General features: G+C 37.7%; 1 protein-coding gene across 6 annotated transcripts in view; it reads right to left on the reverse strand.

Annotated features, from left to right (window-relative positions):
• MOCOS (molybdenum cofactor sulfurase) overlaps window positions 1-26,473 on the reverse strand; it is a 373,228-nt gene that overhangs the window by 195,731 nt on the left and 151,024 nt on the right. For 4 of the 6 annotated variants that reach the window (XM_026099873.2, XM_026099875.2, XM_026099874.2 and 1 more), the window contains one exon: window positions 1,630-1,719. The exons of 1 other annotated variant lie outside the window; for it this stretch is intronic. In XM_026099873.2, the coding sequence (XP_025955658.1) occupies window positions 1,630-1,719 (90 nt within the window). Of the gene's footprint in view, window positions 1-1,629; window positions 1,720-15,104; window positions 15,148-26,473 lie in introns of those variants that run through there. One more of the 6 variants, XM_064506728.1, reaches the window with a different exon arrangement.

Here is a 26,473-nt window from a genome sequence, read left to right on the forward strand (position 1 = left end):
ATTAATTGTTCTGACAACGCACTTGAATAGAAAATTTTGAATGTAATTAAATCAACATATCCTGTTAAAAGAGCCATAATAGCAAAAAACCCTGTCCCTATGAAGAACAACTTCTAATTCATCGTGGGACTAAATCCATGCTCTAAATCCTGTCCTTGGCAGCACTCAAGAGACAAGGGAGGGGAAAATGACACAACGGTATATGAAATGAAAGCTACACACAACTCTCAGGCAGCTCACCCAACTGATAAGCACAAGTTTGCTGTTGTTCGTCACAGAGTTTCAGTGAACATGGTTTTCTTTTTGTGTCGTGGTACTTAGTTCCAAAGTGAGGAATCACATTGCTCATGGTCCCATGGAGCACAAGCAAGACAAAACTAGCAAAAAGGACTCATAGCCCACAGAATTCAACACACAGTAAGAAATTTTGTTCAATTCAGAGGGACTATTCACAGCATACACAAATAATACTTTGCACTGGCTTTTTTTTTCCCCTCCTGAATGAGGATGAATGACTCTTCTAAAGTAACCTATGTCTTACAATAAAAGTATTTCTTAACCTATGAATGCTAATGTGTTTGTATAAAAGGGCAGTCAGCTTATGGCTCAAAGATCTTAGAGGACCTGGGAGTGACATAATATCAGGTGAAGCTGAAGTGTCCACATCCACAGCCGCAATAACTAAATCTCCATCCAGATATTGCCTAATTCTGGAGACATCTCTGCTCCTGTTCTTAGGTTCAGATTGCTTTGGCACTATACATTCCTTTTCTCTGAGTGCGCACCAAAGCCTAACAGTCAGACATACAGCACCTATTCCCTGCCTATGGGCATTTGTGATCTTTGGGCTAAGCTTTCTTCTAAGTAAAATGCTTATACTGGGCCAAAGCTGGGGCCATGAAGCCTAGTTTCGTACATCTGACAACAGCCACTGCATGCTTCTCCTGTTCTTGTACTCTTTCCCCCGTATCTTCTGCCAACTTCTGGCAATCTGCAGGCTGGGATCCTCCTTAGCCAGACTGCATCCACATTTTTGTGCTTAGTATCTCTCCCTAAACTCCCCTCAAAAGAATGTAAAGGCAACCACTACTTGGAGGAGGGAGCCATAAAGGTAGCAGTCACCTTTTAGTGACAGCCTTATGATTAGGCTCCTTTACCTAACAGCAGAAGAGGGCAAGATTCACAGGGCCAAGGAGGAAAGTGAACACCACACGGTGATGGTTTCTGTGAAAAAAACTGGCCGAATGAACCGTGCTCAGCTTATTTAGGGTGCATCTACAATGGCAGGCATAGGAAAAAGTCACAAACACTCAGGGACAAGGTGTACCAGCACATAATCATCCTCAGCCAGGGCGCTCTCTCCGGACCAGAGCTGGCAGCAGTGTGAGGGCAGGCAGGGCAGCTCCTGTTTGTCTGCGCTCCTCCACACAGACCTGTCCTTGGCCATAAAAGAGCAAAGTCAAGGAGGAATTAAAAAGACTGTGACTCCTTTGTAAGGTCACTAGTCTTCTAACTATAGCAATATCAAAACCCCCACAGGATTACTCTTCCGACAACTCAGGAGGCCCAGCTTCAATCTATTTAGACAGAAACTTGAGAAGAATGCTGAGAAAGTTGCGTGGTGCTTACTGTAAACATTGTCTCTGAGGTCATCGGTGAAAGCTTTAAGTAGACTCTCTGGGAAAAGTGCTGAGCCTGCATGGTCAAGGTAAGTAATCCCTGAAAGAAAAAGAAATTGATTAGATTCAATTTTTTAACACTGAATTCCAATCTTTCACATGGACTACGTTTGCCATAGCAAAGCACACCATACAAAAAGTCCCTTTCCCTGAGCTTCCTAGTTGCAACCGTTCTCTCTCTGGGTAAGAGGTCTTCATGGTTCTCAAAAATACTTTTCAAATATATTCCAATAATCAGGCAATATTCACAGAAAAGATAATTTCCTCTCACCAGCAGGGGAAAAAAAAAGAGATACAAGTCCAACATGTTGGCCACATCTTCATAATTTTTAATTAAAGGCAAAATATTTTAAGAGGTCTTTTCTTTTACATTTAGAGTATACATTTTGGGGGGAAGGGAAAAATCATTTTGTCCTATCTGTACAACACTGAACAAGCTAGCACCTTGATCCACAGTTCCTTGCCATTCCTAAGCACCACTTTTTAAGAACACTGCTATTACGACAGTCATTATTATTATTATTTGTTATGATTATAGTAACAATAATACTGTTGCCGCTCCACTGACAGAGGACACAACTCTCTCGAGAGCTGACAAGGCCTAAATAACACTTGAAATCCAAAAACAGGACTAGTTTAAGTTTTAATGTATTTAAATATTTCTTGCCATTCTGCTGCACTTAACATTAAATTCATTTTTAAAATCCCCTTTATATTATTAAGCTATTGCAAAACTTTTAAATAAAAGCTTATTGGAAACGAAGGCTTCTTCATGTTTGGCCATTTTAGATTTCTTAACCTGTAGCAATTATTCTTCCATTTCTCCAGTGTGTCTCATGCCCGTTATTAGTTTTTTTCATTTCACTTACCTTAAGTATTTCAACCTATTTCAAATTTTAATAATGATGAATATGATTGAGATTAGAATTTAATACGTATTTTAAAGGCCTTCCCTTTCCACAGGGATTTAAAACTGAATTAAGCTTTAAATGAGAAGCCTTGACACTTGGAAATACATATAATTATATATGATGTTGCAGTAGCAGTGATTCAGTGGGTAGAGATGTGATACAGAGCTAATGATAAAACCACTCTTATTTTCAGAAAAAGAGAAGTACTCTCCTGCTTTAAGATTTCCCTATTTATAGTGTTTAGCAAAAGCAGATTTTTAACAATGATTCAAAGTTAATTAGGAAAAGTGTTTTGAGGCGCTTTGAGGGGAGAGGTAGAGGGAAAAAAACTAGTTAGATATATTAGATGTATAATTCTTTTTAAGATTTTCACTTTATAATCTAAGAAAGTTTCTCTCAAATCTGAAGCAGTAAATACAATCACACAGGGGTCAAAATGAAAATTTATAACTTGTGCTAAGAAACCTGTCTATTCCACAGTCAGTCTACATGGAAAGTGTCTGCACATGAGCAAGATTTCAAAGAAGTGCTAATATTCACTCACAAAATCACTGTAAGCAGAAGTATTCTCATGTCTATACACATTTGTGTACACATTCTCATGTCCATACACTATAAAAAGGAAGTTGTGATAGAGCAAATGGGCAGAGAAGATATTTTTATGCTGCAGCTTCCAAGAAAAGAAAAGAAAGCAATTCCATTTAAAAATCCCTCAGATGTTGCGACATGAAACATCCATCCTGCCCACTTAAAAATGATTCATGGTTTCAAAGAGGAGAAGTTAGATTAGCTTCACATTACGAGAAAAAAGAAACTAAAAAAGAAAAGGAGGTGTTTTAGACCATGAAATGCGTGCCGGGTCACCCCCAAAGCCAGTGGTGTCCGACAAAACGGCCCAGCAGGGCGCAGCACCCCACCCAGGAGCAGGGTCACAGGCTCACCGGAAACGTAGACATCTTAGGACACGATGCAAGCTGGGGGGAACAGCCATGGAATGGCTGCTGCTGCGAAATGGCTGCCACCACCAGGCTGCATATGCCTGCCCCAAGGAGCCCAATGGCCTCCTGCCCTCCGGCCGTGCCTTTGCGCACCCGGCCTCACAACTTCTGGATTCTTCCGATTGTAAGGAACCTGACAGGATCAAAGAGGTAACATAACTAGATAGCACACACAAAAAGCAGGCAACCTACTAAGGCCTCCTCAAAAACCAAGCCTCTGATGAGAGAAAGAACACTTTCAGTTCACACTGAAACTTAGGTGAGACAATGTAAGCAAAAAGGTCTCTAGATGAAGTACCACTAAGTGATTTTTCAAATTTGATTCACTGGGTTACTAAATACAGAGCGTGATGTCCTGTTTCTATTAAATGAAGATTTTTTTAAAAACATTGTTTAATCCCAAACCCCTCCTACTAGTACATGAAATCCTGCCCCTGCTATATTTTGAAAATGTGAGAGGATATTTGACTGAACAAGAAAAAATTATTAATTCTTAATTTTTTTTTATCTTTAAGCTTCTGTTTAATTGAAAACAGAGAACAGAATACTTTACTGACTGAAAAAGGAAACAGGCTCTCATATAACTTGAGACTGCACTGAAACAAGTATCGTTAGTGCTTTTGCACTTTCATGCAGTAGTTCTTTCCTTACCCCCTTATTTCAATAAAAATGTGTATTTTCAGACAAAAAAGTTGTTGCACATGCATAATAGTAGCAAACTAAAGAATGTTAATCATTTTTGTTGTGCTTTTCTCAGTTTAATATAATATTTTTCTATTTTAACTTTACTGAACACACTCATTAACCAAAGAGATTTGGCACTATACACAGAATTATACAGTGCCCTCCACTTCACTATGGTATTTAGTATATAGTCTGTCAGTATTATGAAATTATGCTTATGGAAATCATATTTATGGAAAATAGCAGGAGAAAGAAAAAAAACTTAATATAACCAAAAGAAAATTAAAATACCGTATCTATTAGAAACTCTTTTACTTGGAGAAAATACAAAACTAACTTTTAGTTTAATACTAATGTATAATGTAATATGTAATATGTAACTGACTTTACTGATCTAACAATATACCGAGTGTATTTGATAAAATAACATTTCAGAAGGTTTTTCAGAAGGTTTTTCATAAGACTATAAAAAGCCATTCAATGTGTAGCTATTAGTTATGGAAAGTTATTCAGCACAAGTTCATAAGCTATAATGCTCAGCTCTTAATATTCTTGCAAAAGAATTCGATGTATGTAATTCTCTGGAAGCAAATCTGGACCACTCTTTCCTGCTTAAAAAACAAAAACAAAAAAACACTCAATTTTTTGTTCTCCTCATGTACTAGAATTCATATCCCTGTTATCTTACTTGATTCTTTGTAAAACTTCAGGCACAGACATATACATATAGCCTCGGAAATGAGAGAGAACCATTCAGTTTAACTGAACATTCCTGTCTTTTAATTTCAAAAACATAGAATTTGGAGAATTTTAAAATTAGATTTTAAGACCAAGTACCAACAATAGACTACCTATACTTTGACTGCCTACAAAACACACAAAACAAAAAAACAAACCAAAATCCCCACTGACCAACCAACAAGCCCCCAAACAACCCAGATTAATCTTTTGGAGCCAAAATATTTGCTTTTGACAAAAGCACACTTTCCTAAAAAGTATCTACACCTGACTCTGTAGAGGTTGTGGATGACACTGATTAACTGAGAGTAGTATAAGGAGAGGTTAAATCTCAACAATTATTAAGCTCAGTGTATGGCTACTACCCAGGGGGCAGTCTAACGGGAAGGAGAACAGAACACAGAAGCCACTCCCCACAGTGGCATGCTATAATGTGGAGAATAAGCTTTTTTTTAATTTCTCCTTACCCCACCAGTAAACCCATGCCTGCTCATCTAGCTTATATCTGGCTAAATTATTACTCTTCTGGTCTTAGGTGATTTGCTCTTTTAATCCCTGAAATCATTCCTGGTGCTATACATTTCTGAGCCTTGACTAACACTTTCCATAATAATCAATTTACTTACGTTACATACGGCTGGCCTGTTTCCACCTCCTTAACCTTTTCCAATCCTGTGATTCTACTGTAGTCACCAAAACAAACTGATCTGTTATGGCTTCACAAATATTTCTAACAGCCCAGGCAATTCAACATTCCTGCACTCTGATTATAGTGTGCCAGTTACATTACTAAAGATTGCATAATAAAGTATGAAATATATAGTTACAAGGCAATAACTGTATAGAATCATGAATTTTGATTGGTTGCTATAATTACAATTGCAGTGTGATTATATACTCAATATTACTTGGAAAGTAGATACAGCCAGTACCCTGGGGAGACAATATATATCATGACTACAGTAACATTAACAACAAGCAGTATGAAACAGATTATATGAAAACAAGTTGAAGGCAAAATAAAGCATTATCTGCCAAAAGATAAATATGAAAAATTTTCATACACCAGAGCTAAAAACATGAAAAAATTGGAATGCTTTAGGACCAAGAAATGATAAAATAGGAAGGAAAGGGCTCTGACAGAGGTTTTAGGCAAACATGACACCATCTGGACACAGTGAACTCTTAACAGGGAGTATCATATCACATACCTCAGCTTCTTTTAGTCAGTTAAACTGGGGACTTTTTAGGGCAGCTCCTCTTTCCATTGACTACATAGGAACACAGGCTCCCCCAAGTTGCTCCTAGACCAAATGTCAAAAGTAGCTTAAAGTGTGTAGTGCATATAACCTTTCTAAAAGCACCTGAAATCTCACAATGATACAGTGCATGATATGCCCACACAAGATTCTAGTTCTGCAAAACCACTTATGAAATTGATTAGGGGGGGGGGGGGGAACCAACCACCCTACTAATACAGATTCAGATTTGCTTTAACTAGGTATTTTCTGTATTAAGCTTCATTCAATACTGTAAATCATTTGTTATCTGTACTCTCAGTTCCTTCTTGGTATCGATTTAGAAAAAAAACTAGCAAAAGCAGAATCTGTTCTCTGAACAACAGTAACAACATGCCTTTCATCTAAATACCTGCTGCCTTGCTAGACAAAATAATGTTTTGTTCCCCTGCCTAGGGCCAAGAGCTTTTCAAAAGACCACAAAAGCATAGTGTTTGATGGACAAGGCCATAGACACCAAAAGCCTGAGTAGTTATCATGCAGTTAAAGGCTACACTGTTCCTCAGCATGATCTGACTTAATTGCCACGGGCCCGGTTAGGTAACTCAGCAGTCAGCCTGCTGCCATGGGGCTGGTTCTACTTTCCACTGGGAGTCCACTGAGTTTGTCGGTTCCAGGGATCACAGCTTGACCTGATTGTCAAATGCTGATCCAGGCTAGACTGCAAGCAACCTGGATAATGGTATCAATATTTAAAAGCCTGCTAACAAGTCACCCAGGTCTGTGAGAAGCTGGTGTTTAATTAATGTATTCTGGTGTTTGACTTGACAGATTGATTACAAAAGGCACAAAACAAAATCTGCAATTACATTTATCCATAATAACTTCCCATTATTTTTTCTCCACTTCCTGTTGGCTTGCATTATTTGTACACACTGCATTATTATCTACAGCAAAGCATTCCAAATATTAAAACAGTCTACGGTCAATATCATACACGATCTTCATCTGCCGTATTCTTCAGCAGGGGCCATACAGACACCACAAAAACTATTTAGGTGGCTAAGGCCTATTTCAGTAAACATCAACTCTATCTTATGTACACGACAGTTTAGAATATTCCACTACTTTCGGCTTACAGTTTACAGCTTGCTGGGATTGAGGTCTATGCAAGCACTAAATAAAGCAAGGATTTCGCTTTTATTAAAAAGTTGCATCCAACCCTACAAAACATATCTTTCACAGCTAAAGAAAATATTACATGCCATCAAATTTCATCATTTGCCAGCTTCTGCACTAAATGAGACCACAGGAAATGTATCAGTCAGCACCCACCTTTGTCCATTTGGCCTACCTGCAGTGCACAGCTTTTTTCAATGTTCACTTTGTGCCCACTAGGGCCTGATTAAATATTGACTGAAGTCAGTGATAGTATTTCCACAGGCAACTTTAATGGGTTCTGTTTCAGATTCTAGTTGAAGCCATACTGTAGATAGGTATCAGAGGAACCTCAGCTATGTGGGAATAACAGACTGCAGCCTATCATCTCATAAATCTTTGGATGAAATATAAATCACAGATGCTTCACATTTATGCAAGTCTTCAAAGAACTGTACCTCATTCAAACCAAAAGTAGTTTTCACACCTTCCACAGTGAAGATACTGCTTTTAGTCTCAATTTTTTGTCTCGCTCTTCTGTAATTGATCAAATGAAAGAACAGTTGAGAGAGTACATATTTCCCATTCTTCTTTTACTGAAAAACACTTCTGTTAGTGTTGCTAAAATTTTCACAGAAACATTTACCTTTATGTAGGAAAGAAGCATTCAGAACTTCCACTGGAAGTGAAAACATGATGGTAAAAAGTAATATTTAAGGAATCTTAATAATGATCATTAGTGAAACATACTAATATTCTCCTGCTTTGCTTTTCTTCCCATTAGTGCTGTAAAACATCCACAGGCTTACAACAACATGTCAAGGTAATGTCTGAAAGTGACTTTTCTAGTCAGTTCTCTTTCTTTTTCTGTGACCTGAATCAATTGACCTGAATATAGGGCAAATTAGTGGCTCCAAATACTCCCATCAAAATACATCAAATGAAATATGTAGTGACATATCAAAGCCCTTTTAGATTATTTTGGTGGTTTCTAAAGACACTAGGAAAAGATAAACGAAGTTCAAAACAACAGAAGAACAAAGAGCAACCCTTTTCCTCTCCTCAGCTCATCTCCTAACACAGAAATACTCTACCTAATACACTATAGGGGTCCACGAGCCAGAACCTTGGGTTGAACAAGCAACTATGGCAAATTAAGCCCCTGCAAAAGAACCAGTTCAAGCAAGCAGTGAGTGACAGACAGCAAAAATCAGTTTCTTGGTCAGCATGACTTCATGACTGTTCAGGTCCTACAGAACTATTTCCCAGCAGTCATTTCTTCTTGGCGACAAGAAAATTTTTGTGATGCGTTCTTTGTTTCCAGCAAAGATAAGAGGCTGCTACTGCAAACCGGTAATAAAATTATTCTCCTGTGGAAGCTCTATAAATGTGGTTTTCCACAGACAATTACAGCACTTGTGCAAAGGGCTGACTTACTTAAACTAACCACCAAATAGTCTGTTACCAGGAACAGACAGCAAAGATCAATTTCAGGACTATAAGCATAAGGCAAACAAGTTTCCCTTAAGTGTCAGTTAGGACTATCTTTGAGAGACAAACACACAAAACTAAATAACCATGTTACCACAGGGAACTGTATCTAAATTCAAAAACTATGAAATGAAGAAAGTGAGGACCATCAGCCAGAATGCCGCTCTCATAAGACAAGAGGTCTGGAAGGACTGTCCTGTCCCACAATGGATAGTCCTTTGCTACAACTGTAACCACCCTCATCAACTAAGCTCATTCCACCTGAAAAATAGGTAGATTAGTCCGCCTTGCTCAGGCCAGAAAGCTGCTTCAGAACCTCATCCTCCTATTGGTAAGAAACTGTATCTAATGTCCAGACTATGCTTCCTCATTGTCAGTGTAATCCCAGATCTCCCACGTCAACATCTTTTTGCTTCAATAGCTATTTTTACCCACTCCATTTCAGTAGATGTTTTCCCCTTGCTAAGCCAGTAGCACCTCTCCACCCATTCTGGCTAAACAAGCCATCGCCTTATTGCTAACGTGTGAGACACTCGACAATCCGTTCCAGTTCTAGTGGCACCTCTTCCAGCTGGAAGTCTTTCTTTGGGTGCCCATGGGTGGCCTAGAACTATATACAGTAGTGTAGAAAAAGATCTCAGAATTCTCGATAGTCAGAGTAATTCTTCCCTAACTTTACTGGAAAAACCTCTCACTGCACTAATACACTTATTTCTTGGCTTATACTCCAGCTCACACTCCTAATTGTTACAGTAGTCAGAAAAGAACAGCATTATTAAAGCAGGGAGGGGGGCATGCTGCAAAAGACCATGTATAATGTCCAGCCAAGAGCTCCCATATCAGTGTTTCATTTGTAACCAGTCACCATTTTAAACTGGGACAACAAGCAGGAGACTGCAACAATTCTTCATAGTTTACTTTCTACAGGGAAAAAATACAAGTATAGGGTTTTCTGTCTTGCTTCTGAGTGAACACTTACATTTAATATAATATATACTGGGAATTTCATTTAAATTATACATATACGTACTGATATTTTATTTGGGAGATCAGAAATATATACAATATACACTAGAAAAACTTGTGCATAGTTTATGTATTGGGTTAATCCAAATTTTTTCCATTGTAAAATCCTTTGGCACTGATTTTCCATAGAGTAGCCAGTTTAACTTCTACTTTATAGTAATTTGATCCAAGTTGCTATCTCAAATGAAGCTTCTTCCCTTATTCAAATGTAAATGAACCAATCTGAACAATAAGACTATGCTCGATTACTTTACCTTTACTGAAATTCACAGGCAGCAATAGGTATACAGGCCTCAGTAATACAGTTCATTAAATATACCCATTTTTTATTTTGGGATTTCTTTTTTTGTTTGAAAAGAATTATTTTCCAAAATCTTGCACTACTGAGCAGTTTTCTAATAACTCCACAAGCAATGCAGTATTTCAGTACAAAAAAAAATCACTAATTGGAAAACAACATTTTTCCCACTCAAAAATAGAGATCTAACCGACACAAACAGGCTTTTTGTCAATAATTTAATAGGAATGCAACTATACATCAGTATAGGCATTTTGTTAATATGTTTCTATTTGGCCTAAATTACTTTCTATAACTTATTTCCTATTAATTAGGTACGTTTGCAAGTATAGATTCAAGTTCTTCAACAATCATTCCCAGAAATGTGCGAGGAATGAAAAAAGTACATTTACTGAAAAGAATACATTGCAGTAAAACAGTTTTTAATATTGAAATAACATGTCTGTAGAGATTTGTTAACTCGTTTTCTGACAAAAGTAGCAAAGTATCAACTTCTTAATAACTAGGCCTAAACACAGCAGTATGTAACAGAAGTCCTACCTAACACAGGCCTGCTTTGAATATGTATAGCAGCGTACAGCTTCTATACCTTCTGTTTTCTAACTTCATTGAAGTCCAGCATGTTATAACTTACTAAATGAAAAATAAAAATCACATAAATTGTTGACACAACCACATACTTTACGACTCTCTATTTAAATGATTACTATCACATGACACAGCATTTGGAGGTTTGGTCATTACTTCAAATCTAACTTTGGACAGGAAAGATCCATTACTATCATATAGCTATTTAGAAGAACGATTTTGTGGCTCTTCTAAAGACATGACCTTTCACTGGATACAGCGTTATCATTTATTGCACTGCCACTGTCCAAAAGAGCAAAAGATATGAGTAAAAATAATTCTCTCAATAGTGAGGGTAGGGTAGTATGCACAGACTGTCAGGAATGGCCTGAATGTACATGTGCTGTTTATTTCTCAACCCACACCTCCCGAAGCTTGCAATTTATTGGCAGAATCAGATCTCTGACCCGCTAAGGGCTGCAATGGAACAAAAAATTTTCCAAAGTCCAGTGACCAGAAAGGGATCCAACTGAAGTCTGTTTGTGTTTCCAAGTGTATCACAATGAATAACCAAGGCAGAACTTTGCCTTGAGATCACAGAGACTTTCCCTCTGAAGAACAAAAGCCGACTCCATACTAACATGAGACGATTTGCCAGGGTCTGTTTCAGAGCCTTTGAGGTAATTACGTAGCTCTGCTGGAGTCTGTGCAAGTTAAACCATTAACAAACACGCTAAAATCAGCATTTCCTAAACATACTGCACTGATTACCTTTTTTGGTTCCAGGCCAAGTCAAAGAGCTGGGTTATGATCTGAATAGAAGCTTAGAAGACCTTCAAGCCAAGAGATAGCTTCCTTTCTTGAATGAAAAGCTGAGCTGCTCATATTGCTATCCTCTCTTACGGCATCTACAGGATATCTTCAGTCTCTGGAGCATGCTTGCACTCTCTAGAAGCCCAGATATCAATTAAAGAAGTTCTGGGTTTAATGCATGATCAACGCTTTCAATAATCCACTAACAAAAAGAAGTAGGATACGCAGGACAGCGAGACAGAATCTCTAACTGCATAAATCAGTCTACTGGTGCTAGTTACATCAAATGAGGAACTGCTCCAGAATTGTACATACAACATCTAGGTGATTGGGGGTTGCCTCCAAGCATATTTTACACACATTTGTTTACAAATATGCACAGATACACTGGATGATGTAGGGCATGGCTATATAGATAGATGTACATAAGTACTCCCTTAAGATAATAATTACTGTTTTCGTGTTCCTTCTTGTAGCAGAATATAAGGAAATGCACAGGTGAGTCTGGAGACCATCTTCCCTTACAGCACCTTTTCTATCCTGTCTCCTCTAACTATACATTCTCTGAATTTTTTGGTCCCATAATAACCTAGCAGTCATCACACCTGCTTTCTGTATCACTTGCTTGGGTGTAAGTTAACAGAAACCATGTTGAAATCAATATAGCATTGACACTTTTTTTCTTGTATAACAGAAATCTAAATACCATAATTGGTTGCTTACATCACAGACTGCATGGACACACAAAACTCTTTCAGGGCACTAGAGCCTTATTTATTTTAATGTACCATTTAGCTTCTATAAGTTGACATGCTACCAAAATACAAAATACTATTCAGCATCACAGCACTGTACGCTGTGACTGGAGTAACATTAAACCAGGAAATGTCTTTTCCCGTCTACTTTATTTTCAAAGCAAATGGTAGGATGATTCAAAAATTCTGTTGAAGTCAATGGGATTTTTTTATACCATTCAAAAAGCAAACAAAAGACAACTAACAGCAGGTAGCAGGGTACATACCAGGTGCATTAATACAAGACATTCTTACCACATTTTCTAAATAAGTCTTTAGAAAAATTTAAAGAAGAAATGAAGACTAGAGATTTATTCCTTCAGCCTCTCCAAATGAAAAAGTTTCTATTTCATTTTCTTGTTTTTACACTGAAATCAGCATCTGCAGGACAGCATTAATACTAGAAAAAACAATACTAACTCCTGCTAACAGAACAAAAGTTTTTTGTCATGGCCTTTTTCTTTAAAGAAAAACAAAGACACTTCACCCCCCCCCCCAAAAAAAACCTCAAAAGTTAAGACAGACAATAATTTAAAAGCAAAACAAAGGCATCTAAAATCTCTACATTAGCCATAATTACTGGTGGATACTTTTAAAGGCAGTTAGGAGAAACAGTCCTAACTCGAATAATTTTTTGTATCCAATAGAGAATTTCAGAGCACAGAACTGAATTCTAATGCTGTTTATTTCAGTGCAAGTCCATTCAGTCGACTACTCTTTTCCTTTGCAACTTCACTTTGTTTATTGGGATGCTCTAGATTTAAATTAAAACAGAATTTGTGGTGCCTGGGGAGTCAATCTGGATTTATGCTAGTACTCAATTAAAAAACAGAAGTATCCGAGTATCAGGAGCACATATAGTATACAGAATTTCATTTCTGGTAACAACCTTCTGGTGGATACTTTTGCCTACACAGATGAGTTTTGCAATTGCTCCTCCCTTTTTACAGACCCAACATTAAAGCAATTACAATATATCCCAATCTTATAAACATATACCTAATATTTGCTATACTTGACTAAATCATATATCTGGTATAATTTCTCTCAGTTAAAGCGTTTCTTTCAATACTAATGACATTAGAAATGAAAGAGAATTACACTTTGACCATAAATTATTCAAACTGCTACAGTAAATATAAATGGCCTCATTAATACTATACTAGCATGAAAAAAACAAATTTTCTACAGTTTCCCTAGTCTCTGAACTTTGAGCTTAAAATTGTAGCTCTACCACAAAATCAGCTATTGCTTTTTGCTTCAAGAGAGTTGGGAAAACATTACGTGCTTAAAAATCAAGGTCTTCACCCATAAAATGTATAGTCTTGCCATATTTGAATGAATGACAAGATCAGACACAACGTTCACACAACGTATCTTACTCAGTTTATGACACAAGCTTCTTGAAAATAGTATCTAGGTAAAAACCATGCTGAGCATACTCTGCTTCCAAAACTGTTGGATCCTGCATCTGGCTATCCATTCCGTATGTGGAACTTCCATCACTATTAGAAATAAAACAAAGTGTTGGAGTTGCAGACAATTCCCAGTCTGTAGCATGCTAAAGCCTGGTCATTCATTAGAGGACCCTTCTACTGATGTTGTACAAAATGACAGAGATTGCTAAACACACATATTCCTTACATGGGAAAAACATGCCAGATGGCAAGTAAAGAGTTATGAAAGTTAAGAAATTCAGAAATTAATTCTGTAACATGAAGCAAGGATCAAGAGGAATTTTAAGTAAGTTGAACATTATTCATGACAATGAATGATTAAATTAATAAGGAACGGTATTATCATAAATGGAAGAGTAATAGTAATTTGCTAATATCTCTGAGCTAATTTCATGTGGTTAATTTTCAAATACTTCCTCAGACTCCCTAGTGTAAGAACTATAACTAGAAGTAACATGACAGAATAATACTGAGTTTCAATAATGAGCTCTTATATTATCCTGGAAACTTCTACTTTTTGTTGAATTTGTGCTTTCAGTCATCATATTGCCATATCCCCCAAAGCAAGTATGTTTAAGGCAACAGTAGTACCTACTTGGTTCTTATCACTTGCATTTTAAAGCTGCTCATTTGTCATTAAGATAAAACTCATTTGTAATTCCTGTTTATTTTTAGCAGAAGTGTCCAACTTTTTCAACAAAAGTGTCAGACAGAAGATGTTTAGATGATTTTTTTTACATATTAAAAACACCTTCTAAAGTGGTTAGTAGGGGTTCCCAATGGAGTATAGTATGGGTTAGGATTTTGGAAAATGTAAGGATTAAACTCTAAGCAAAGGAAGCACAAAATTAAAGTCTTTAAATAAAGGCATACATTTCAAGTGAGTAGTATTTTAGGGAACCCTCATTTCTGTGTCCTTAGTTACAGTTACAAGGAGGACCTGATTTTCAAAGAGTGCTGAGACCGCATCCTTTGCAAATCAGGTTCACTAAGATGTCTCAAGTTGCCCCACCTCCTTTCAAAATAGAGTACCCAGAATTCAAACATTTAAGGCAGTATGTGTGGAATCTCAGTCAAAATAGTCTGGCATAATGCAGATCTAAATAGTGTTTTGATTTTTTCTTTTGGACAACAGATCTGCTAATAATAACTCAAAGAATACATCTGAGTGCACGCAGCAATTATTTCTAAAAGTTTCATTCCAAATCTGTTTAGTTCCCAAAACTACCCTTCACATCTGTACAACAACTACCTGAAGAGGAATTACGAGATGCAGGCATCACCACAATGCAATTAATAGCTCTCCAGTAGTCAACCTAGAGAGAACACAGGTAATCAGCTATACAGAACATCATACAATTTCCAGAAGAGTTGCTAGCTAGCTCTTTTGAGGAACTTTGTTTCCAGACAGATAGAGAAACTCCTTCAATATTTTGAGTAAGTGTATCACTTCATCTCTGTGGGCACTCAGCTTATCAACCACTGTGGTCATTTGAGATAAAAAGATCCTTGTGAGATCAGTCACTGCACAGTGTATGTGGATTTTCCTTCTACAAGAGCAGACTGTGGGCTTCCCTTCTCTAACATCTGCTGATCTTTTTATAAGAATGGCATTGACTGTAAACTTTTCCCCGTGCCTATCCCATCCTCCTTCTCCCTCGACCTGAAACAGTTTAATTTCTTTCTGCTAAGAAAGATGACTGTTAGGCACTTAATGTTCTTGCCATTAGAGCCTGCCTGTGCCTCATGATTAACCTATTAACAGTGCTTGCAACAATCCTACTCCATTTTGAAAAGTACCAAATTGAATAAACAGCACATTACATAGCACTGGTGCTGCAGGGGGCCTTCAAGAAAACAGGAGAATTCCCCACATGTGAAAAATACACACACTCCACAAGCACAGACCCTTCCACCTTGGCAGAGAAGACACCTCTTCATCTTCAGAGGTTTTTAACTTATATTTGATGTTCTGAGAAATCAGTTGCATTATTTCTCCTTATGAAAGAAAATATGGACATTATAAAGCACTGTTGTCTTGCTAGCCCATGGCACAACCTTATCTTTCCAAAAATAGAAGCACTTCTGTAAGCAGCGCTGCAAGAAGCCACCTCCATTTTCCAGAATATTTTTCCACCACTGTTGGATGCTGTATTCCTCTTTGCTAATATCACTGCCTTGGTTCATCTGTCTTTAAAAGCTTGATACCTCTTGGGAGAAAGTTGTGGCTTCAACTACTCTGGCTTTAGGGGTAGGAAGAATACCTTTAGCGCTGGCATAGGAATTCACTAAGGAAGTAAATATTTCCCTTTTTCTCGTATGTCAGCTCCAAGCCTGTTCCCTAGCACTTTAGCAAGAAAGCAAGTATCTGCCCCAAATATAACACAGGCATGTACACAGTTCTGTTTATTCCAGTGAACCTCACAAGGGTAATACGCACAGTGACATTAAGTTTATGAAGTTTCTCTGGAAGTATACCTTGGAAAAGAATAATCATACAAAAAGAAGACAGTAGTGGCTCTTCCAAACAGGAAAGAGCATGTCTTTCCACAGATACACTTTCCTGTATTCCTCACTTACAGCCAGTAAATGTGAAAAAAAAGAATTTCGCTCTTTATTGTTTTTTAACCAAAAACAGCAACAAAGAAAAAAAATCAGAAGCCATTAACATCCTGTAATCTTTCCTCTTATTAAGCCACAGTCACTCCGGGATTAGTCATTCACCTATTTGTTTTTGCTGCATATCAGAGAAGGAGTTTATTTAATTGGCTCTGTGCAAAATACCACCCTGATTACTTCAAAGTCCCTGTAAAACACTTCAGGAGGTTCTTACTTCTATGCGATGATGACCTTCCCTGTCAGTTATATTCCTCAATAACAAGATTATTGTGAGAAAGACCCAGGAAAAGAAAAGAATATGTTTTTCTTGCTACGGGTCCTGAGAGTTGATTGAAACTCAAACCCTTTGCAGATTAGAATGAACATAAATCTCACTGCCTTCAGACAGACATATCTCACTGCCTTCAGACAGACATGTTGAACTCTCTGCTTTGATTTATTGCTTTACCACAGCCAGACTAAAATACACAGCAAAGAAAGAAAGGCAACAGGAGAGAGAGCAAAAATCTTGATAGTCTCAGGGAAAAGCTAAGAGATTTCTGCTTACTGATAACATTAACTAATGAAATAACCTCTGATTAACACATCACACTAATAACAGTATGACGGGCCTAGAGCATAGGTGAACATACGTTTTACTGCTACTTTTAAGCAGTCTGCTTAATGTGTTCTGAGCTCGCCCACTGCAGCGACACAAACTGGCGCAGGAGGGAAGCAATGTCATCTGCTGGACTGGGCCCCTGGGCCGTGGCTGGCTTCTGCCCAGACTCTGAAATTGAGCTGCTACAGTTGTTTTGAACAATCACACCACATCTTAGCATCCTCCCCTGTAAAAATGGAGACAGAGGTACTCTGAGATCAGCTGATGCAAATGCTTGAAGGACTAGAGATTTGTATCATTTTATTTTGTATTCCCCACACTTGCATCTGTTTGTGAACAGTGTAATAAGGTCTTTTCTCTGAGTACTCTGTATTATCTTCCAGATTACTTTAATGTTCAGTTATACTGACTTAATGCTTTTATTACTGGGAAATACTACAGCATTGCACTGAGGTATCAGTCAAGATACTAGAGCCTGTTACAGGTGTTTGCTCTTATGCTTTGAATATAAACACACTTTTATTCCTAGTCAGTATTGGTGTGAACACAGAGCAGAAAATAATAAGTGTGTGTGTGTGTGTGTGTGTGTGTGTGTGTGTGTGTGTGTGTGTGTATCAAGTTAACAAAGCTGGGCTGCTTTTGTTCTATCTGTTTTTCTTTTTTGGAGCAGGTTGTGTGGGGTTGAGCCTCTGGGCATGCTGGAAATTTTGCATAGTACTGTGTGTCTACCCACGTTAAGAGATCGTACTCAGGAAAATACAGAGCATTATGAGACTTCGCAATCAGGGGATGGTGATGTTGAACACCAAGCAACACCACTTAAGCATTTATAACAAAAACCAAAAAACCAAAAAACAGATGTACCTGAGAAATCTACAAGAAATAAGCAAGCTTTCAAGATTTGACATGTGTAAGTTACTAACTTCTGCTAAGGCCCAAACTTGCTCTTCCTCAGGTCACTGAGATGCTCAGTGATGTCAAACAAATGCAAGTTAGACTACCAGTCAAGCCTTTCAGCAAGTGTTTTATTGTCTTCTCCTTGTCCCTTCCATTCAGACTGAAACAACTGGGTTTGATAGAAAATATCCTCTTGTTCATATGACCTTTTCCACTAGAGTTCGATTTTATCTTATATGATATTCCTCCTACAAACTGGGAACTCCAACTAAACTATATCCAGAGGGCTACATTAGACTGGACTGCTGTCTTCTCCTTCGCCATTCCACAGGAAATAGATAGACCTGTCAAGCAGATTCAATGAACAAAACACTTTCCCTGAGTCATCTGCATCATGAGCCTAAACAGTAAGATTTCTCCTCTGGGCTCAGCTGTTTCTGTTCCCAAATTGCAGGGAGGGAAAAATAAATAAATAAATAAATAAATAAATAAATAAATCTACAGCACGCAAAAAAAAGAAAGAGACTTATTGACCATGAAGATCACAAGTCATGTAGACATATTATAAAATGTGTGTGTATAAATATATATATTTAAAAAAAAAAATCTGCTGTCCTAACAGAAAAGGGTGGGGAGCTCTCTTCTGCTTTCCACTCTCTTCTCCAGACGTTCTTTATAACTAGATTATAAATATCAATTTTATTCATTCAAGAAATTCCTATACTATGTAAACAGCCCATGTAAGAATTCAGATCATTCTTAAAGATACAGCAGGTACTATAAACATAACATTAAGGAGGCAATTGAGTAGGTTGGAACTAGCCCCAAGCAGGTTTTCCCCCTAACTGCCTAATAACCATTCATTTTAAATAGTTTTACATGTAACATTAAAATACAAAATACAAAATGTGATGCAGGGTATTGTAAATGAACTGCTATTTGATCCATTCAGTATGTAATTACATTTCTACCACTAGAATGTAAGGAAACAAAAGCAGAGCTGACTGATACTAGATGTTGCATGTACCCATAGCTTTAAGATTTGAAGATTTGATCAGATACTTTTGGAAATAAGACAGCTGTCATGAGATTGGTTGGCACTGTGTTTCCCCTACTTCAGCAGCATTCAGGTTTATCCAGAAAGCATTGCAGCGTAATCCCCATGACACTTTACAAGCACACCTATACTTTTCTGTACTTGCAGAAATAGAAGAAAAAACTGATTAAGGTTCTGATGGTAACAGCTATTTAATCCCTCAGGAGCTGTCACGCTCAGTGAGGCAAAGCTAGAGGTATTGACCAGCTGCTTTCAAACAAGCATTCCACACTGTTAACACTTCAAGTCCACACATTTAAAGGAATAGAGGGTGGTGGGGGGTTTTTTTGTTTTTTGTTTTTCTTTTAAACAGGTAGCCTGAGCTCCCATTCATTTAAGAAGCTGGCTTTCTCCTTCATTAGAGCTAAGCAGAATATAAATGTTCCAGTGAAAGCACAAATTTTTAAACTTAACATTTCAGGGAGGAAAAAAATTTCCTCCCAACCCCTGAAAAACACGAGACAGAAAGGAAACTCAGGAGAACAATATATTGGTGTAACAGACTATGATTTATACTTTTTCAGTTTATGAGGTATTCCACACCATGCTATTACTGGCTTCAAAGGACAGTCGAGATGGCTAAGCTTTAGTTATAATAAAGAGAAGAAGATCACCCTGCCCTTGAGAAAGCATTTGGCTGGACAAGATCCACATTTTGGGCAAGCTGATATTTAAAAAGCTATGGGTGATGCTTGTTTGTTTTTAATACAACCTACATCTCAAGGAAGGTTCCTGCAATGTCACAGGAAGGCTTGGTCTTAGTCTTCTATTCCAAAATCTTTTCTAGTAGGTCAGACTTCAGGTGGGAGCTTTGCAGGGGACAGTGTGCAGAGGTCCACAAGCAAGTTCGCATCGTGGGTCATTTCCAGGGGACAGTGGGGAGCTCAGCCTATGAGCTCCACAGCACAACTGCTTGCTCCCACCCAAGTGACACTTCATGTACACAGTTCCTGCTTCCTGGTTATTCCCTCTTGGAAACCCAGCCAGAGCGTGGTCTCAGGTGTGCATGCCTCAGCAAGGACATGGAAGTACACCAGGTCTTGTTGAGATAGCCCCAGCGGTGCACACCAGGAGACAGTCCTGGCTACATGGCTCTGCACTGCAGTGATGCTTTCTGTGCTCTGCAGATGAGCTTCCCTGAACAAGATACAGCAGCTTCTAATAAGACCACTATGACATTCTCCCTCACTCCCAGAAGCCTCGTTTCTTTGCATGCTGTAGTTCATGGCCCAAAGATCAATTCAAATTCTGTTTTCCAATTGGAAAACCCTAGGCCTCTAAAAGTACAAGAGGGAGGGTTTAAAACTAAACTTGACAACTAGTTACAGAAGTGGCTACTGAAAGAGCTCTTTGGGGCATGGAAAAAAAAAAACAACTTACTTTTTATCCTTAAACATCTGCCTCATTTCTCCTTACATGTGCCTACCCCCTTCCTTCAGCTCAGTGTTTTACAGACACTGGAGAGGCTTTAAAGAATGCACTGAATTGTGAATCATCATTCATGATCAATCATTCTCAAGGAAAATATTTCACAATATCAAATCTTAAATTGTTGTTATGGACAGGGAAAAAAATTGGTGCTTTTCAAGGAATTTATTTCCTTTATGTTGGAGTTACAGTTAAAGTGCTTTGTTCATAAGAGAACCACTGCAACGCATGCTAATCCCTTCAACACTGTAAAGTCATTAGAAAGGTGCAAGTATATTAATAGCTGCTATTCTAATTAATGAAAAGCTAAATCTCCACTTAATTCCAAAACCAGAGCCTTTATCCACGGTTTACGTTGCAGGAGAAAAACAAATTATTAATTTTCTGATGGTTAGAAAAGTTATTTTGTTACTTTGAAACTGACCTTGAAGGACAAACATCAGAACTGCTCTTGCTATGACTTTTTAGTCAAATTCCATTTTAAAGGGTTTCACTGGAGCATGAATTTGCAATAGTTTCACTGCAATCAGTGATTAATTTCCCTAACAATACATTTATAACTGTACTTTCGACATTCTGTACATCAGGGAAAACTTCCAAGATTAAAAAAAAAAACTCCCATAAAGACTCCAGCTTTATGAGTTAAGATGGCTTTTGTAATCATTCAACATACACAGCAAGCGATCATCCCATTCCAACTGCCAATTTTTCCTCCCTTTCGTTCATATTTCTGCTCTTGATAAGTTTGGTGAGATACTAAAGGCAGATCATTGAACAACCATTAACTAGACAAGCCTTAAAACACAGGACTTAATTTTATCCCTGGAAAAAACTGATATGGGCATACACCTCAGTCAAACCACAAATATCTGCAAGCAGTAGAATGGAAACAGTTCGCAAAGTCCCATTCACATGGGGCTACACTGTCCCAGGAAACATGGAAAGATAACTGTGGTACAGTTCAGAGGTGCTGCTCTTTTTGTTTCCTTATTTCATCTTCAAAACACACATTTGCAGCCATTCCTAAAAGCATATTCTTGCCTTTTTTAAAGTCTGATGCCCTGTATAACTTTGTTTTGCATAAAACATACGTTACATGGTTTTTAGTTTACTTCCTGGCTACTGTGAATCTCCCACTTCACTTGTAATGAATTTAAATGGTGTATGCTTTTGATTACTTGTACTAGAATTAAATTATCTCCATTTTAGAAACACAACAGTCATCCTGCATTTGTATTATCATGTTGTCTGTGCAGCATTGTACCTGTCATTGAACATCTATAATAAGGTGGTAAAAAGAGGATTATTACTCTGTTGCTACACTTCACGACCACCCTCAGGTCAGGATACATTACTTCCAGGACACTATCATTCATTTAGAAGTTGTTACTTGTTAATCAAATGTTCCCTCTTTTTCTGAGCACAGAAACTCAATGATCAAGTAATGATGCAGTGCAGTAACCTACGTACAATTTTGCATGAACAAACCTCGGTCACCTACCTAGCTATGAAATACAGCAATTTTATACAAGGTGGTAAAGGATCATGTCTGAGGCTGGAAAAGGCTAATTTTGTGCAGTCTTTCATTTAACTCTGTTCAGTTCATCACGTAGGAGATCTTGCTAGTTCACTATTACTTACCTGCTTTTACTCCATCCCATTATGAGAAGACAACATGCGTTAACAAAGCAAGTTGTCCATCACAACTGAGTCCAGACAGGGTATTAAAAAAGGCTTCCATTCTACCAATTACACACTCCTAAATGGATTAAATAGGTAAGTAAAACCAATTAATATTTTCCAAGTGTGTGATGAGTCTAAGACAACTCAGAAAAGTTGCATATTGCCACACATTTGCTGAATAACATTTTATTTTGCGGCAATCCTAATCACTTGCATTAAGAGAAATTATAGGCAAATATCCAAATAATAAAAAGCGACTCCTAGTTACAGACCTCTCCTTAATAAGTTCCTTGGGAAATGAATGGCAGCAGCAGACTGTCAGTGTATATTAGTCAGCAGTAATACACACAGCGTCCTTTTTTAGAGAAGGGCAATTTACACGTGTATCCATCACCAATACTGTCAGTTCCAAATCACTGAATTATGACAACTTTAATGTACTGTGTGGCAAGAACATAAGAGTATGGAAAATCTTGGGTTTCAATTTCTTCCTCAGGAAGAAATTACAGGACAAACTTTCTCAAGACTATGTAACTTTACCTGACCTCGTAATAAGTTTTCGAAGGGGTACAAACAGTGATATTTGGTGTTTAATTGTGCATTAATGAAATGAATTCACACAACATTAATTTAATTAATGAATACTTGTTCAAATGAGCTTCTGTCAGCTTTACAAATTTTAAATTAGGACACTATTCTATATATTGCCAGAAGACATGAGCTTAGTTGTGCAATCCTCCTCCCCCAGTTAACTGTGTCACCAAAAGATCACATCCTTGGATTTCTCTGTTCTTTAAGAAGGCCATAATTGACAAAAACATTGCCAAGCTATGTTCCTGGCTTTCTTTTAAAAGCATTCTAGATCATGCTGCTCCAGGGACTAATTTGAATGAACACTGAAACCACATCTTTTTACTTCTCTTTCAAAAGCCATATTCCCTTGGCTGCTACATGAAGGGAGGAGTGGGTCAGTATGATCCTGACAACAAGAGGGGGGAAAAAAGAATAGCAAACAGAGAAAGATTTCTCTGCCAAAGACCCACCTTCCAATTTTACATCTGTATTTCACATACCACAGAAAAAAGGAACTGAACTCTTCCATGCATGGCTCTTACAGCAGCTGCTCAGAGTCACAGCCCCAAAACAGGTACACCCACAGGACACTGCTCTTCCATGGCACAACTGAAGGGGAAGGGGCAAAAAGGATCATTACGATATGTTTGGGCTGTCAAGAACACCCAAGAGCATAAAGACTTGCTTCACTAGCAATGAAACTAATGAAGTCTAACCTCCTACTGCTTTGCAGCCTGTCTTTATGCCTCCCTGACCTGCTATACCGTCATTTCTCCATAACTCAATGCAACGTTTTCCTTAATACCGCCACAAAACACATCTTCTCCTAACAAATGTGGCAGGAACCAGTTAGTCTGTGACTGGATCCAAACTGTGCGTGTACAGGTCAGTATGCAGACAGAGTAATCCTATCAGTATTGTTAACTTAGGAAGAAAAAAAAAATTATACCAACCTGAAGTTGACACGTTCCTAAGAACAATTTTTTTTTCACGTTGTTTTTAGTTTCTAGGTTTGGTGAAGTATAAAAATAAAACAAGAAAAACCCACCTTACATATATTTTAGTGTCAGAAAAAGGAAGATACCTGGCTTGAATGTTCAATTCCCTTTTGCAAAGACAATCTGTTACAAAAAGCCCAAGACATTTGAGAGCCCTGCATGCCACTTACTAAATATCCTCAAGTCAGGCTTCCCACTAGCCTCCTGCTCTGCAAATACATCGTGTTGTTTACCTATTTATCAGCTTCTCAGATCAGTGGTTTTTACTGTGCAGCACTCTTCACAGTAGAGTCTTCCTGAACTTAATGACAAAGTCTTTTCACATCCAAGTTCCTCCACAGCATCTCTCTGATACAATGTATGTAATGAATCAAGCTGAACAACAAAAGTTGACCTCCCACCTCTCCATTTGTCTTTTTGTCTTTAGACTGGGAGTACCCTTGAATGCATTCGGGAGAGCACCTCAGATAGGGAAGTTGCTCCCACAATACATAATGGAAATTTCAGGATTTCCAGGTTCTGATCTTACAGAGTAAATCCCAGTGTAAGTTCAGGGGGATCAGAAGCAGATTACATTTGTCTGAAAACTTACATACTTTTTTTTAATCTTCAATCTCATCTTTAAAAAGCAAAACAAAAACACATTAACATGGAATGGAAATACACAAAAATATGCTCCAAAAAAGCTCCAACACACATCTTACTTTTGGCAGCATCACAACAACGGAGGAGGACAGGAGAATATAAGAGGAAGCAAGCACAGCAGAATGAAGAATTCGACAGTAACATGGGATTTTGAAGGACCAAGATTTTGGTGCATTTCCACCTTTTCAGCTAAGAGATAAGAAAGCATCTTTTGCTTTTCTAAATAAAACATCTCCCTGTTTCAATACTTTCATGTATTAATACACATCTTCTACAGATGTGTCTTTTAGAGATAATGTATCTTTTAATTAAAAGTGCAATTATTTTTTAATGAATGCCTGATACCCTGCAGCATCCATGGCGCTATATAAAGTATCTTTCCAAATCTAATTTTTTTATCTCTATATACAGATTTAAATGTCTAATGTCTATGTAGGTTTATTTCCTTTTGTAAAGAATCTAGTCCCAACTGATCAACTATGTATTTCTAAAATACACTTGAAAAGTCCGAGTTCATGTCAACTGTATCACATTTATAGTTTGGTAGTTTATCTGCTTTTTTTCCTCCAGATGGCTATATTCTACACAGGGTTTGGAGTTTTAAAAGCCTAGTACTATGTGGCCCATGCAATTATAGAGCCAGTGTAATGGTGCAATGAACACCTTTATATGGGTATTACAACACCAAATCTGAAGTTCAAACTGAATTGCACATATTACTCTGAGTAATACAGTTCAAGAAGCAGAAGACACCTGTATCTTTAAGGGTATTTTTTCCTCTCAAGTAACTAAAAATTCCTTCAATGCCAAAATATTACAATGACTTAGTAAATAGAAGTCAATGATATTAAGAGCTCATCCATTACAAAGAGCAAAAGATCACCCAGCAAAAGATCAGGTAATCAAGTCAAAGATCAGTTCTGCACAAAAGAGACCACTGATAGCCTTTTGAATCCTGATATGCAAGATGAGAAATTCCCCAACAATATCTATTAATCCTGTATCTATTGCTTCTGTATAGCTGGAGAGAGAAAAATATTTGAAACTGAAATACTCAAAGTTACAACATTCTGTACTAAATACATTTTATACTCCACATATGGTTCCTCTTTGATATCAATTCTTTTGATAATGGCATATTTAGATAACTACTGCTATATCAAAACCAACAGGAAGCATGAAGACTTTACCTGAACACATGTATTGGATTTTACAACACAATTATCATGCAATTACACTACCCATAATCACAGTTTCTATTTAGGATGCTTTCTCCACCCACTAAATACATCTTCCTTGGATGTCTTCTGGTGTTTCAAACTGCCAAACAGCAGCCTCCTCCAATAAATAGTTTCTCTTGCTTTCTTCCCTCCCTCCTCCCACCCCCAATAAAAAATCTGTTTCATGAAATCTAGCCACCCTGTGACAGAGGAGCTACAGAGATACCCAGTCCAGGACAGCAGCAGGTGAAGTGCCAGAGATCTCCCACTGAGAAGAGAAAAACAAACCTTGGGCAGAGGTGGGAAGGAGCTTTCAGCTTTTCAAGAGCAGGTATCACAGTTGCTTCTACTCTCCTTCTCTAACTAGACAGTTCTGAAGCATTTTCAAAGTGATCATGTGATTAAAAAAACCACTCTATATGCCTAAAAATATATCTACTATAATTTTCCTTTCCTTCTGAATACTAAGCTTTGAAACCTAGTTTTACAGAGAACCTCCAAGAATTTTTTCCCCAAAAGTGTGTTCTATAAAGAAGTGTTACTTTTTACCCCTTATAAAGCATATGGCTTATATAAACTACAAGACAGCACAAGGGGGTATAAAGGCTATGCTAGCATGCATTTGGGATGACTGCTCTAGCAGCCATCACACCTATAGCTCCTCACACCTATAGCACCTCACACCTATACCGAGTGTAACAATTTCAAATTCACGGTGCTGAAATCATGCATCTTCACTACATTATAGCACCGCTTGGGCTGAACTTGGCCATTTGCAATCTAGCCAAAGTCAGAGATCCTGCATATCTGCACTCCAACAAATGCAGCCCAAATGAATTTTGCTTCTTCTCCCACTTGCTC

Source organism: Dromaius novaehollandiae, chromosome 2, assembly GCF_036370855.1.
Source record: "Dromaius novaehollandiae isolate bDroNov1 chromosome 2, bDroNov1.hap1, whole genome shotgun sequence".
Classification (NCBI taxonomy): Eukaryota; Metazoa; Chordata; class Aves; order Casuariiformes; family Dromaiidae; genus Dromaius; species Dromaius novaehollandiae.